Source organism: Mchenga conophoros, linkage group LG5, assembly GCF_057382185.1.
Source record: "Mchenga conophoros isolate Kocher_MC1m ecotype Shallow Benthic linkage group LG5, M_conophoros_male_GT1.1, whole genome shotgun sequence".
Taxonomy (NCBI): Eukaryota; Metazoa; Chordata; class Actinopteri; order Cichliformes; family Cichlidae; genus Mchenga; species Mchenga conophoros.
In genome coordinates this window covers 16,246,084-16,262,743 of record NC_140530.1, presented here as the reverse complement: position 1 = coordinate 16,262,743, position 16,660 = coordinate 16,246,084, and the positions used below count along the sequence as shown (strand labels likewise).

The 16,660-nt window shown below is 39.3% G+C and overlaps 1 protein-coding gene across 3 annotated transcripts in view; it reads right to left on the bottom strand.

Moving 5' to 3' along the window:
• Positions 1–16,312, bottom strand: part of camk1b (calcium/calmodulin-dependent protein kinase Ib) — a 39,452-nt gene extending 23,140 nt beyond the window's left edge. The window contains exons 1-3 of one of the 3 annotated variants that reach the window (XM_085273617.1): positions 16,173–16,281; positions 14,329–14,341; positions 10,079–10,192 (exon numbers count right to left, since the gene is read on the bottom strand). In XM_085273617.1, the coding sequence (XP_085129743.1) occupies positions 10,079–10,192; positions 14,329–14,339 (125 nt within the window). In that variant the 5' untranslated portion in view covers positions 14,340–14,341; positions 16,173–16,281. The other 2 variants (XM_085273618.1, XM_085273619.1) reach the window with 2 other exon arrangements.
• Positions 16,313–16,660: the final 348 nt, after the last annotated feature.

Sequence of the window (16,660 nt, the reverse complement as noted above, 5' to 3'; positions counted from 1 at the left end):
ACTGTGGGAAGATGTACATGACAAGCCTGCGAGTGTACTAAAAGCTGTTAGGAGGATATATTGCTGTGAGCAGATGGAGTTGCCTAAGTGGGCCAGACAGTGGGCATATATGTGTGTGTGTGTGTGTGTGTGTGTGTGTGTGTGTGTGTGTGTGTGTGTGTGTGTGTGTGGATTCAGGAACTGCAGGCTATGCCATGCTGAGTTGCAGACTTCTGTTTGAATTAGGTCAGGGCAGGGCTGAAGGGCTGAAGGTGCCATAAGCAGGGATGGATTTTGAGGATTGTGCTGGAGTTGGAAATAGTTCTAAACTGTCATTGTTCCAAGGAATGGTTAAACTCCACTGATCTGTGCTATGGCTGCTAGAGTGTCTTAATGAATGCATATTTAGAATGCAAAAATCTGTCCCACTTGATTACTATTTTTGGAATTTGAAACTGAAAGAGCAGCGAAAAGACAGAATAAGCCAGAGACACTATTACAAGGACACAGTAATGTATTGTCTTGTGCTATGCTTTACAGTACTGGAGCAAAGCCCCATCCACCTTCTTCCTTTTAATATCATCTATTCTGCAGCTCAGGCTCAATTTAAAAAAAATAAAGAAAACCAGTCTTCTTTTTAAGCTAGCTATGAGGTGATAACGTTACAGAAAAATTTATACTTTGGGGGTTTATGTGAAGATTAAAAACTGACGTTATAATAAGCACTATTACAGGAATACGATGGGATAAATATGGTGGTAAATGAAGAGATGGGAGAGTTAGGACACAGACAGAAAAAAAGAAGCACGGAGAGATGAAAAATAGATGAAGTGGGGCAGCTCTCATGCTGTGAGATTCATCTGCTCCATAAAGGTGGCTGTTTCTTTTGTCTGAACGGCTTTGTTAATCATCATTTTGAATTCGTTTGATTCAACTTCACACGCAAATGCTGTAGTAAAAGTGAGTCTGTGCTTATTTTCCTTCAAACTCCATGTGTGTCTGAACCTCCACACTACACTTTAGACTATAAATATGTTGGCATAGGGATGTGTGGGGTGATTGCTCACTTATTACTTGGAAATATTGCACAACACAGCAACGAAGTAATAAATTGCAGCAATATGGATTCAGCAGCATCATCCAAATTCAGACAATATAAATATAGTAATTATGTATAGGAACTGTATTACTTTACAAGATTATGGAAATACTATGTAAACACAATATTTGTGGCAACTAACTGTGGTTGAGGATGTAATACACACTCAATTTCTGGGCAATCACTTTCATTTGCAAAGTGACTGCACAGGTTACCTAATGAGATGCAACGTCCAAACAACTGCAGTACATCTTGGACTCACTTCAATCCCTCTCTGACAAATTGGCAAAGAATTCAACTAACTGCCATCTAATTTAAAAATACAGATCGCCAATCAGGTGCAAGCAACCTGACTCAGTAAGAACCAATGAGTGCAACTTGTCTACGCTGCAAGTTGCTCGATTCCGACTCAATTGATTGTGCAAAGTTGACATTTTGCAGTTAAACTGGCCCCTACAGCAACTACGTCACCATCTGAAGAAACTTCTTTCAGCTGTTTCCTTATTTACGTGTCACCACACTAGATGGCTCTTCATATTTGCATATCCCCCCAAGGGATTTGTGTCTCCTCCCAGTCTTAAAACAGGGACCATGTTAGGCACATGAGTGGGCCACTGCACCACAAAGCCACAGTATCATTAACTGTGCAGGGATTTCTGAATTTTAATTTCAAATCTCTGAAGTTCTGGCTGCACTAAATAATTAATGTGAATTCCTGTGTATGCAGGTAGCAACAGGTTTGCAACATACCACAACTGATTTGTGATTTTTGCAGTTTAATCACAAACACAATGCACATCTGTAATCTGATCCCATTCAGCTGCAAACTGGCCACCACAGTCTGACTCTACCTCGTTGCTGTTTATCACTGCCTTGCTGGCCAAAGTCACTTTGAAGATGGCAACTGACTGTCATCGAAACAGTCATTTCAATGACAATGAAACTTTGAACGGGTGAGTGCAAGATCCAGACAAAGGCATGTCCCTTATTTACTATAAGATTTATATACTATAAGAGAGGTTAGTACGTGTTTTAGAGACCGTGGTCTCTCTAAATCAGAGTTGTCAAACATAATGCCCAGGGGCCATAACTGACCTAGTAAAGACTCCAATGCGTTTTTTATTTTTGTTTGCTTGTTTTAAACAGCTTTTCCTACAGGCAGTAAGCTAACAGAACTTTTTTCTGTAGTTTTATACATTTATTTATGAGTTCTGACAGATTTTTGTCATTTACTACGGCAGCATTTTTATCCTTGTAGAAAAACTGAGCTGTACTGTTGAAGCTGCACTTCTTTTTCTGATAATAAATGGGATTAAATGCGTAGTTAAACATCTTTACACTGACAGAAAGGGGAGTTTGGCTGAATCAGCCCACTTAAGCTCAAAGTGGGCTGAATGTGGCCCATGGTGTAAAATGAGTTTGACTTTCCTGCTCTAAACAATAATATGATTTACTGTAAGAACATTTAATGCTACAGCGTGGTCAAAGCCTCATCTCTGGTCATGCAAATCATCGTCATTCACAAATGAAACTGTGCGTAAAAGTGCCCAAATAAACCCACTCAGACGTATGAACATTTAGTGCTGAGTTATTGAACCCTTCCACTCAGGAGCAGAGAGCCCTTAGACAGAGAGGCAAATCAGTGTTAAAACCCATGTAATAGCCCAGAGGCATGAGTATGAGGTAACAAGTGGAGCAAAAGGTTCCTCTTTTCACTAACAGATTGTGTCCCAGCACTAACTGTTGATTCTGTACAACAAATCAACAAAAATCTTGTTTCTCAGTGAAATGCTGGATTCATCAGCAACACAGTTTCATATCAAAGAAATACACACTGATGAAGTTAAAAAGATTAGTATCTCATCCATCTAATAGACACTAAACAATATAAGTTCACTCTGAAGTCTAGCACATAAAAATATCTGTGCTCTTTGCTTGGTAAAAAGAGAAGAGAAGTGATGAATGGATCCTCTTTCATTCTCAGAGTTGCCAAGTCAAATGGGGGGAGCTGAAGGTCAACAAGAGATAACAGAAATAGAGAGGTTTTATTGATTATTATAATTATACTGCATGTGCCTATAAACATACACAACGGGGCAGAAAAGAAAAACAAGTGTTGAATCCTTTTACTCTCTGTGCCTCTCCATCACCCCCGCATGTACAAAAACACAACTCTTACCAAATCAATTGCAGCCAATAGCAGATCCTACAAACAACGAGGGCCACTGGGTCACCATAGAACATGACTGACGAAGACAGGCAGTGGCCAATCCATCAGCCATAACGATTTTAGATGATTACACCATGCACCCCTGCTTTTTCTGTCCACTTCCTCCTATAGCCAGTCTCTTGTTGCTTTATCTCCTCTATGTTTTGCAATGTATTCTAGGCTAAAAATACCAAGAATTCCGCCTTACTGCTCGCGGCATGAGAACATGTGCAGCCATTTAAATGTCAAAAAAGTCAGCATGGTTCATTTGTGCAGTTTATCATCACTAAAGAAATCTCAAAGCCTGTGGCAAAGTGTGGGAACATTTCTTGCAAAGAGATGTTTATAGGCACTACAGTGAAAAGATCAACATCTTAACAACAGAAAGAAGGGGGAAAAAGTGAAATAATGGAGGACACTGGGATTCAAATGACATAATAGGTCATCTAGTCTTTGAAACATAGAAACAGTTTCAAATAAATAACTACTGACAGCAGATTCACTCATATTTTCTATATTAAGTTGAAAAGGCTCTATAATAATACATTACACAATATATAAGATATTTCCTATTTTCCAAATACAGGGCCTGTGACAATGAGCAGTACACCCGGGGCAACATGACTCATGACAAATGCTTACCAACATATTGTAGAGAGAGCAGCGAAAGTCAATATTTGAAATAAAAGGTTAGGAAAGTACCAGCAGAGACAAGGAAATTCAAACTTCTCAGTCAAAAACATCTGAATATGTATGCATGACTGCATACACACCAAGCCTTGCACACCTACCCTTGTTGAATTCAAGGTAACTGTGACAAATGCTACTTTTAATATTACCAGATCTTTAACTAGAAACGTAACTGTAATACTCTATATGTGATTAACAAAAGCCCTGAAGAGGATCTGTGGCATTATGCTCAGCTGTGTGTCCTCAACCCTGCATAATGAACGCTTTAATTTCAGCTGAAAATCAAAGGGCAGCAGGATACACTGGGATCCCCCATCCAACACTGAACACAGTTTGAAACCAGGAAATAGAGAGCAGGTGATAGAGATGTGGAGCCAAAAATGAGGTTGGCTTTCTGACAGCCGAGATCCAAGTTTTGAGTTGGGTAGGACAAATAGAAAGAGAGAGAGGTTGGGGGTGTTAACTTAAGGGAGGATTTAAGTTGATTGCAGTACCATTGCTTGTTTTTATTAATCCCCATCTGTTTTGATTACTGAAACATGTGCCTGCAGCTGGGGATTAACCAAATGCAAGCAGCTGTTATGTGGTTCATAGGACTGATGCACTGATACAACACTTATATCAGATACTGATCAGACAGCTGGATGGGGCATTTGTAACAACACAAAACTCTATGGGGCTGACCTAGAGTACTGTGCAATAGGGTTGAGCTACCCCCAATTTCTTTATTTTATTTCCAAGGAGCCAGACTTTCTTGTAATTTTGAAAGTGGTCTTGGCAATAGCTTGCAGAAGTTTCTCTTTGGAGACTGGCTGCTTTTTCACTCATTTTCAGTCCAATTCTTGTACCTGACTATTTTCAAAGCCACTTAACACCGACCTATGAATCATATAATATAAAAAGGCTCCTAACTCGAAAGATGAACTAGTGTTGTTTTCATAAAACGGATAACTTAGCTAGGACGTGGCTGTCAAAAGGCCATTTTTTTAAGGATAGCAAAATGGGAAGAAAATGTTGAGGTATGCCAAATTGCACAATAACTAGACTAACTAGACCAAAGGGTCTGATGGAGTGATGAATCCAAATGTGAAAAGTTTTTTTTTTTTAGTTCTAATTGTTAGTATGTACAAAGGAGGTCAGGAGACAGCCATCTGTAAAACATAGTTGAGCTTCTGTCATGGTTTGGGGCTGCATTTCAGTCAGCGGTGTTGGAGATCTTGTCAAAATTGGTGAAATTATTATAAATTCAGAAAAGGAACACCAGATTTTGAGACAAGATGCAGTATCATCAGGATACCATCTGACTGACAACAGCCATTTCCATTTCTCAAACACACTGCCAGTGTAGTAAAAGCATACATGGAAGGACTATTCCTGAAGGACTATTCCTGAAGAGTGCTTAAAGAAATTACCAGAAAGCTTGGTTAAGAGAGGTCAGTCTGTATTTAAGAGTAGAGGTGATCGTGCCAAATACTGATTTTCAAGTTCATTAGAATTATATAAACTCTGTTTTACCTTATATATACCATATTTCCATGCATGTTGATACACATTTCCTTAAATTATTGCACCTATTTTCCAAGCAAAATATTAAACAATATATTTTTAAGAAAGGTGACTTAAGAGTTTTGCACAGCGCTTTATTTAATTCATTTCTATATTTAATAGGTTACTCATCAGAAAAAAGTGCACCAATAGACATGGGTCAGGGAAGTGACACTGAGTATTTTACACATGCTACGCTAGAGCAGGGCGATATGACCAAAAATATTTATCACGATATACATTTGAAAATTTGCGATAACGATATAACTGACGATATAATTGACACTAGACAAAATACTTTACAACTCCACAATTTTATTAGTGGAAAAAAAAACATCAATGTATTTTCACTTTTCACAAGCAGCTGTTTTTTTATGTGCATTAAAGTTATATAATATAAAAAATTAACAGTGCAAATGGAAATTCCTTGCTGACAGTTTAACCAAAAGGCATTTCCAGTGGAAATTGGCCAACATTGGCCAACATATCCTCAGCATAACCAGTTCCACACCAGTGAAGTTGCAGCATTTTTACAAACCAATTCTGGTTCATCCGTTTCATTCAACGATGCACGTTTTACCCATATTCTATCGCGATATTTCATTTTCTTATCGTTGCCCAACATTATACCAGTATTACCGTGAACGGTATGATATGGCCCAGCCCTATGCTACGCCACAAGTTCTGGGGTTTTTTTTTATAGTTTGTAACTGACTAGGTGATTTCCAACAAACAATGGTCAAGTGAGTTGGCCACAATAAAAGGAGTGTGCTTTCCATTTCAGCTTCGCTCTCTCTTTCTCTGTTAACATTTTGGATGTTGCTATATTCGATTTTACACTTGTTAGGAAGATTTTATAGTGCTTGCAGTAGCATTAGTAAGCCATCAGCTTCATTACACTCATCAATACCTGTCTCTCTGTCCAGCTACACTCCATGTGTGTACAGAGGGGTACACAGGGGTAAAATGGAAAGCAGAGAAAGAGAAGAGAGACACTAGCAAGAGCGTTTAGGACAGCAAGCGCAAAAACTTTGATCAACATCAAAAGTACAATTTGTTTGTGTGTACCATTGTTTGGTATTATTTTGATCATAAAAAGCAGTTCAGTACATTTATACCATTGCATGTACCTGTTACATTTGCTTTGTGAAGTTTGAAAAAAAGTTTAATTTGAACCTGATGCTGCTTGAAAGATAAAAGAATGATTTCCAGTCTTTACCTCACAGTGAGAAACAAAGCTTGTTAATGTACACTGGAGCTGTATCAGTATTCAGTATTGGCATAAACCTAAAGCCAAGGTATCTGCACTGATACTGCAACAGACCAAGCATCCTAAAGTGCTGGGATAACTGTGTCATTGAAGACCCCTGAAGGAAATAAATGTGACATATATAAATAACAAGTCATTTAAATACACATTTGATTATTTTGCATTTACTGAATGTTTTTGCAAATTCAGGACAGGTAAATTGATGACTAATGTTTAAGACTAATACTAATGGTTTTACATCAGTGACCACCCCGATCATGGTCAAAATATGAGCAAGGAAGGTTCCAAAAAAAAACCAAACAAACACAAAACGTGTGTAGAGAAAGGTATAGAAGCGCATCAAATTTTCTGTGTTTCCATTAAAAAAAATTTAATTTTTAATCCGATTCACAAAGCACACACATGAACCCGGTGGTGGATTATTAATAGCGAATCAAAAACTTTGTTTCCATAGTGACTGTTTGAGTCCATTATGGAAAGTGTCTCTTGTTGTTACCAAGACAACAATCCAGCAAAGGCAAATGAATGTGGCAAACAGCTGAGTGATGCATTGAGCCGGTGATCTCTCCATAAACAAGCTCAGCCCCAAACCGGGGGCAGGTGGAGAACTAGAGGGATGACAATAAGAGGGTTGAAAGGATTTTCATGTATGTGGCTGTCAACCAGGCTCAGCTGGTTATATATATATGTATTCTTCATATTATGATTAGGTTTTGAATATGTTTCTACTTATGTCAACTCGTGACACAAAAGGAGCAAGGGGAGGTTTTATAAACTCACAAAACCAGCTAGCTTTCACCTTGTATTAGGTTTCATCTAAGTTCACAGAACTTAATCCAAAACTAACAAGGATGTGGGTGTATGGAAAACACGCTTTAAGCAAGACACCTTGGACAAACATCCTGTCTTATGACACTCGGCATCCATGCTTAACGAGCTTATAACCAGGAGTTATTCTAGGCATTAAGTGTTACAAGTATGCATGCACAAAACAGTATAGGCTTAAAGGGGAAAAATGGGATCCAAATTGCTAAAGTAATTTTGGGAAAACATTTCATAGTGGGAAAGACAGTGGGACTATTTGGACAGGAGGACGATCTCAATCCCAGCATGACCTCTGAAAGGCAGAAACAGTCTTGATGTCAGAATAAATTATATTTTTATAAAAGCCAAATCACATCAAGATTTGACTAGCATACTGTGTGCAGCTACAACAGTGGGATTCCTGCATACTAGCACATATAGTGTAGCTGCGCTTCAGATACGTCAGGAATGATTCAAGTTTCTATAAATGACAAACAGCGGGGTTGCCATTCAAAAATCAAGCATGACCATTTGAGATAAAGTGATAATCACAATCACACCCATGTGAATAAATCCTAAACTTAATGTTTGTGATTTATATGCTATGTTTTGCAGGATTTAAACATCTCATGCTATGACTTATTCATGAAAGAAGCCACTTTCACATTTTTTGTCCCATGAAATAACAAAAGCAAGAAAGTATAAATCAATTTAACATTATGTTCTATGGGAACAAAAAAAAAAACAAACTAGGTCACATTCCCAAGTGAATCACACTAAGAAATATTAAGTCATATAACACAGGCACACACGCACGCACACACTTTGAGAGATTACACAGCAAACAGATCATTAATAAGGGGACAAGCACAAATCTGCAGCCAGCTGAACGCAGGACACTACATCCAAAAATATTTCAGCGATATAGCAATCTTGTCTGCAAGTACTGATAATACTGAATGTAGGCAAAGACTGCTGGTGGTTTGATGAAAAACAGCTTAAATAGTTTTCAGAGCAGCCAATCCTCCTTCCTAGTGTTTCACACTCACCAGCGACACAGACGTAAAAACACAGTGACAGACTAAGAAGTGAGAATCCAAGTCTGTTACATATTTTTATGTGTCACTAGTCTCATATAATGACATATGTGCTGGAATAAACAAAGACACTCAGCTATGCAGTTTGACTTTATGCTTTCTTAAACAGTGAGCCACACATTTACAGAATCACAGAATCACTGTTACGTAAAACATGTTTCCCAGTTAAACAGTATATTACAGGGGAATAGAGAATGAAGTGTTCCTCATTTGGCTGTTCAGCAATATAAAATAGTGATAATTTGTTGAGAGGTCCTTTGGCTTAACAATCTTATAATATAAGAATAAGAATAATCGAAGTAGATCAATAGATTACTTCAGTATTAATGCTGATCCTTCTCAGGAGTATCATTTTGGCCTTTCGTCGACACTACATTAAACAGGTTTAAATTTACGAGGCTGTGTGTTTATCTTGTGTACTGACTAAGAAATACACTTCTTTAAGAGGTCTAACATTGTATTCATTTGCACACAAGCAGCAGCTGATCAGCATCTCAGTGTAATGCTTTGTGGCAGGATTGTTGACACTGGGCCAGAGAGGTAGATCAACAGGATACCGGTGACACGGCAGTGTTCCTCATACATAGACTTTACTTGGGCAGATTGCCATGGTATACTGAAAACCTCCAAATCATATTTGATGACCCTTTTTTTTTTAATCAGTCTGAGAGAACAATAACATCTGTTACAGGGTTTGTCATACATCCATTTATTTATTCAGCTGCTGATAACCATATAGACTATATACGCAGCAGATAAATGTAGCCACTGACCCTGACAAGTGAAGACAAACTGTGGGAGACTAGATGCTGGGTAAAAAAACAAATACAAGTAAAAATCAGTGTCACACACAACAAGTAATTGTGAGGTCATTAGCTAAATTCACGGGCTTTGATCAGATGATTTTTCTGAAAATAAGTCCATGTTTGAGTAGATATAATACTTCAAAGAGAAAAAGGCAGGTGAAACAAAAGGTGGAACACAAAACTAAAAACCTGACATTCACAAGAGCGCCCAGCATGAAGTTGGCTTGCAAAAGGCAGCCCTTTTAGGCGGATGGTTGCATAACACCGCGTATGGGTGCATCATTTGCCTATTCAATACATTCACGGCTGAGTGCCCTTTACCAACTATGGTTTATACATTCTTCAAGCAGCAACACTTACTAGGTAATTACATGTATAATGGTTTTATAAAAAAAATGAAATCTAGTGTCAAGTATATATTTCTGGATTTTGTCCATGTGAGACAAGTGAATAGACAGGCATTAAAGAGCACACCATTTTTGCACTTCATGGTTCTGCAATGTCTTCTAGAGTGTGACAAAGACATCTCGCAAACCAACAGCACGAAGGAATTCAACACTGTGGCAAAGACACACTTACGTGCCCAGGACGTCTTTGAAGTCATACTTCTCCTTTATGTCCGTGGTCTTCTTTTTCCAGGCATGACAGTCCTCATCCAGCGGCATCTTCTTGTTGGGACGCTCAGAAACAATGCTAGTGAGGAAAAAGGGGGATAAGGAGAAAATATTCATAAATATCGGCATTTAACTGCCATAAATACTTCACTGATAGTTCAGGGCTCACATCTCTTGTGCTTTTTATTGCAAATCTATTTTTTACCCTTATCAGTTAGATTAAACATTTCATATCCAAATGTAGGTCACATTACTATGTGAGCATTATTTCACTGTGTTGGGAATATATTAGTTGTTTAGCTGATTTATTAGGGTGTGTATAAGCCAGGTGGGTGTCTGTTAAGCCACTTTTCCACTAGAATCCACATGACTCATCTCAACTTGGTTTTTAGGTTTTTCCATTAGGTGATAGTACCTTATACCAAGTACTTTTTAGTACCTACTAGACCAGGTTTCCAATCGAGCCAAGTCGAGTTGTGATGTCAACAGACTCCGTGCCACTGATTGGTCAAGGAGTGACGGTACTGGATGAGTTATGAGACCGACTCCTTCACAAGAATCATACCCGCCATTTTTTTATCCTGGCAACGAGGGAAATGGCTACACACAACGCCCGCCACCTTCTCTGGCCCTCTTCTTTCACACTGAGTATGACAAAAAGTCATAGACCAAGCAGCAGGTATACCATCACCTCGATGTCCTCCACTGTATGGTGTGTTTGTGTCTCATACAAATGAGATCACAGACCTTTCTACAGCGCCTTTCAAAAACTAACCACACTGAGTTGCAACTACAGGCAAACCATTGCAACACTTTGTTACAGCAACAGCTGCATGTTTCTGTTGCGTTTTCACACAGTCAACATTGTATGGCATAGGACTCTAAGCACAGGGCCAGGAGAGAATTGGTCATTTACACAAAAACACTGGTAAATATCTGGTCACGGTTGCTTGTGTGCTGGTGATTCCTTTTAAGTGGTTGTAACATGTAGCATATGCAGCGCTATAAAGCTTCAAAATGGCAAACAATAAAGTTCACTTCCAACTATATAGAGATGTTGTGAAGTTACATCAGTGCAGTCATGTGCAATACAATTTATAATCAGCAAAAGAGGAATTCATTGCAGACAGGGCCAAAAGCCAAGTCTTGTATCTGCCAGGTTAGTAAGTAAACCAAACAGTGACCTGAAGCAGTTCAGTTGCTGCTGTATGTCCTAAGTACATAACTTCAAGTGCTTAACTTCTTACCACTGCAGTTGTATCAGAGCTGCATACAACTCTGGTTGTATTATGGATCCAGATAACATATAAATTTGTCATCCTCACGCAATGTTTTTTTCACAGAGCTGCAAAGCTGTGTTGACAAGTCCAACTTTAAGATGAGCCCCTCTGAAGAAGCACATTGTTATGAAGAACTGAAACTCAGATGTTTATGCTTATGAAACGTGTGTTTATCTATTTAAAGTTGAGCATCAGGCAAGTTAGGTGAACTCAAATAAAGTCAAACAAAATTAGATTCACACTCATATACCCGGCCAAGGTATTAAGCCCTCCATAAATACCCTTCTACCATTAAAAAGTTATAAATGCAGCTCTCATTGAAACAATGTTTGTTTCTTCCTGTTTTCTTCTCACTTCATTTTTCACACCAGAAGTTAACTTTCAGATGTTTGTCCTCACCACACTTTGAAGAGTGGGAGGGATCACAGAGGACCCTGCTGTCACAGCTATCATAATCTAAACCTAGAAAGTGCCTCAAGATCTCGAAGACTAAAATAGCCCTGTTCATATCAGCATGCCTCACTCCTCCTCTGTTCCTGCTGCCTGCCTGGCAACTTCACAGTCTGTCTATATGGGATGATATAACATATTGTTCTGGACTGGGCCAGTGTTGTTCTGCTAAAGGCGATATAACAGCGCAGTTAATCATCTTCCAATTAGTTCAGAATCAGCTCATTTTAATGCCGAGAGGCACTGTAGCCATATAAACAAGGCGAGGCTTAGCACTGCAGTTATCTCAGAACAAATGGTCATGGCCTCTTCTAGCTGCAGGCACTGATTGGTGTACACGCACAGTAGCATGAATTCAAAGATTTTTTTTTTTCCCACGTGTGTCCAGGGGTTTTCACATGATCACACACATACAGACGCACACAGACAGGCGCAGCGACAGTCGTGTTACCTTCACTAATGCCAGAAGTTGGCTTCATACATGTCGCCATGGAAACCCAAAGGCGCTGCTATGGTATCTGAGCGTCTAAATTGCTTTAGTGTCTAATGGCAGGTGGCAGCTAAGCTGGAAATCATTCTGGTTACTTTGACGGCTGGCTGCGGTGTGTTACCTTTAGCTTGAATATATCAAAATAGCCTGCTCAGACATAAAGTGCACATATATGCACAGGAAGAACTGTTTCATTTTAATCTACAGAGTAATTCTCAGTGCTAATTTTTGTATGTGTTCATGTTCAATTTCCGATATAATCTAAGGAACAAACCAACCAAATGAGCCTGTCGGAACAAAGCTTACCGTTAACATTTAAATACATATGAGTCATTCTACACCACATCATTTGGTGCGCTATTTAGAGAAGATGAAGTAAAAAGGAAGTGTCTCTAAATTAAACATGAAAACCAGCATGCAAAGTGAGGATAGTTGTATAAGGAAGTATGGTTAACCATGTGTAAATACTTTACTGATACATCTGATGTTGCACAGCCTGTAGTCCTGTAACTACTGTGAAGAATCAACAAATAATAAAAGAGCAGACTAACTGAATTCCCATGTGTATGCTCACCACCTGTCTCTTTCTATGGAAACTGTGGATTCATTTAGCAATTTTTACTTTAATGTTTTCCTTACAAAATAACCTGGAGTAACTTCAAGTCAGGACCTTGAACCTGCACTGCCAAAACAACTACTTAAAGTTGATATGTTGCAATCATTTCTACCATCATAGTTGTTTCTTGGCCCCAACCACAGAAGCTTTGCATGATTCACTGTTCAAAATAATCCTTGTCTATCGCATTGTAGGATTTGGTGCAGCCCCTCAGTTTGTCCACATTCCAAAGCACAAAGTTATTGCTCCACTACCTTTAAGCCAAAACTCTTCTGATTGACTACCTGTTGCAAACAGAAGGTCTGAGCTGTTGAGATGATAACTCTCTTTTATTTACAACATACAGACCCAAGAGCAATCTGAAGTCTGAGCTTTTGGTTCACGTGGATCATTTGTACACGTGCTTTTTGAAAGTCAGGCATTTAACAGTATAATATTATATAAGAAATATTTATTTATTTAAATATATATAAAAGATATATTTTATGAGAACTATGCAACTACACAGTCATGACCCCTTGATTGTAAAGATGTTCGTTTTCTGTATACAAAATGGTTGGGTTGCATAATAAAAAGCTACAGTAAAACATGACTTCCATTAAGAGACTAAACAATGAATTAAACAACTGAAAATAAAATTCTTCACAGTTCTGAAAGGCTTTGTATTTTTTAATCCCCCTAACTGCATAAGAGCAAAAGACTTTTGAGAACATGAAGCCAGAGGAAGAGTGAAAACACCTCTCACATGCTGCTTGTTTGTAGCATCTCACCTTGCTCATATGGAAATTCATGTTAATTCATGCACTGAGAAGAAGTGACAATGAACATCAAAGTAATTTTTAATCCATATATGCGTCAACCTTTTGTTGCCAGTGGTTGCATTTTCTAAAGGTAGCATTACGCAGCAAATGCCAACATGCACCTAAACCTCCTTCACAGCACTTTTATATCAAAACAACACATTTCAAGCCACTGGAGTTTAATCCAGTTAGACATGAGCAAGGGTGTCTGTTGTTTTTTTTTTTTATTAAAAAAAAAAAAACAGGCAAATGCTATAAACAGCAGATTAAGGTTCATGTTTCACACACGCAAGGGCAGAAAAGGCCAAAGCTTAAATATGTGGAAGAGTAGAGGAAAGATACATGCATGGTATTGTATGAGCATAAAGCGGATAAAAAAAAAAAGCCCTTCAACGTCCACGGATGGCATGACTTTGGCCAGTGGGACACGATAAGCTGCTCAACTGAGTAAATAAGCAACAGGACTGAAGAAGCTGGAGGTTGGAAAAAAGCACAATATCATAGTCACATTCCCTGAGAAGTAGGTGACATGCAGCATTCACCCCCTGTTGAAGAATTAGAGAGAGTTGCTGTACTCACTGGTTTCCCATTCCTGTGATGCGCAGTGGACAGAAGAAACACACACACAAACACACACACACACGACGACAGTTAAATGTGACAAAATGGCACGTGCAAAAAAGCTCTGTCCGGCCCTGCTAAACCGTCTCTCACACTCACAGACACACAAACACACACATGAACACACCACAAAATGAATGCAAAAGACTGAAAAAAAGAGGAAGTAGAAAAAGTTAAATTAACATTTAAGGAGACAGAGCTCTGCAAATAACTTATTTGGCTTGTGTCTCTATAACGATGCAGATAAACTCCAAATTGGTTCTGTTTATTATTCTTCTGTTTTTTTAAAGAATAAAAACTGATTTTGGCTCAGCTTAATCACTATTATTCCATACTTCTCCACACCATCTATGGCAAACTGAGGGGAAAATATGCTGCCAAGTATGAACAAAAAGTCAAAGACATGTCCAAGGAATGCATTCCTGTTAAAGCAGACAGAGTTCACTGAAAGCTCACTACACTAGTGCAAAGAGATGATCTTTCAGTGATTTTAAAACCTTCAGATGAGTCTGGCTATGTTTTTGAATCAAATTTCATAAACCTACCCCCAACATGTTTGGTTATTTATCTTGATATCTTTATTATCTCTTTGGAAAACTAGTGTTTTTGTTTTTGAGGAATCTAGTTTTTTTGTTTCTGAGAATGTTGCGCACACTGACAAGGACGAAAGACACAGGGGGGGAAAGCAGCTGCTGTCAAAACAAACTAACAAACTCCATTCACATATTTCATACAACAACAACAAGTTTCATTAGGTCAAACACTTGACAAAGACCTCCGCAGATGTGGGCAAGCTCTTTTTCCACAGGGTGCCAAGTGGAACATATTTAGAAGCATAAACACAGACAGTGAAAGAGAAGAAAGAAGAGCCAGTTTGTGTTTCCCAGAGTCAGAAAGCAGCTGTCAACTGAACGCCATGGAGCCCATCCATACCTGCATATCAATCAACCGACCTGCACCCAACTGCTTCCATGGCAAACACATTGAGATTTTTCTAACAGCAGTGTTGATTGGTCATCTGCTGTCAGTGACGCACACCAAATCTCCTCTTAAGGCCAGCTTATCAATGATAAGAGGACTTCTTAGTAGAAGAGGTGAGGAGGTGTGTGAAGTGTTAAGAAAGTGAGAGACGGTGTGTAAAGAAAGCCACAGAGAAACAGAAAGCAAATAAACGACAGAGACAGATGGGGTTACACTCAAACTGCTTTAAGGACTTCCCGGGGAAGACGTACAGTGTGATGTGTTTTTACTGATGAAATCATTACAGTATTTCTGATTTACAGATTAATAACAGGGATCCTTCTGGCCTAACGCTTTTTGTAGACATACCATAAGTTAAACTTGAGCCATTTAGATAGATATCTACCTGTATATGGTTTCAGTGAAAGAAGAAGAGGATAAAAAGCGATCACTTCAGTCTCTAGTATATTCCATGTCAGCATCTGATCTTCAAAACAGCAGCTTTAGTTACACCGAGGTCCTCTCGGAGTGAATGGGAGGATATAACGTGACCCCGGCTGCTGTTTATGCTTCAGCAGCCTAAAACGCTGAAAACGAGTTATTTTTAAAAGTCGTCAAATCTCACTTCAGCTGTTATAAACACATTCCTTCTACGGAAAAGTCCTTACAGGCGAGGTAAATGCAGCCAAAGTGCCCGTTAACGACAGCTTACCTCACAGAGAGCTCAGTGGGGGAGAGCAGCTGTCCAAACCCTGACGAGAAATCGCGCTCAAGCGCCTATCTGCTCTTTGTCGGAAGGGGTGGGAGTCAAAATGAAAGTTAACGCAGTGTCTCCCTCCTACCTGAAAATGTGCTGTCACGAAGGTCCGGAGTCTCTGCCTGGAGCCCGCCGGCTGTCTCTCCTACTCTGAGCGCTCGCGCTGAATCTGCACGCGCCAACCTCCACCAGCAGGGTTCCTCCTGACGTCACCTCAGGGCAAGGACGGACACAGTGAAGCGGACCAATCACCGCTCTAGCAGTGTGGCGCATAGGTGAACGGCTCTGTCTCACCGACGGTAGCTGCCTCCTCCCTCTTTCCCTCCCCTCACTCGTGACTCCCACACCTGTAATAAAATGCTTGGAGGCGAGAACACCTGTATCGACGTGCTGTTTCGATAGTGGCTGTAATAAACACAATGTGTCACGGTTTTTATGACGTTAACAGCCAAGGTGCTGTGGTTAACAGACTTCCAGGTGTAGGCTAGTTAGGTATTATAAGCTCTAATAAGTTTAGATAAATACTTGTGACATGCACACGCTGAGTGGTGTAGCCGCTTTTATTGGCCTGCT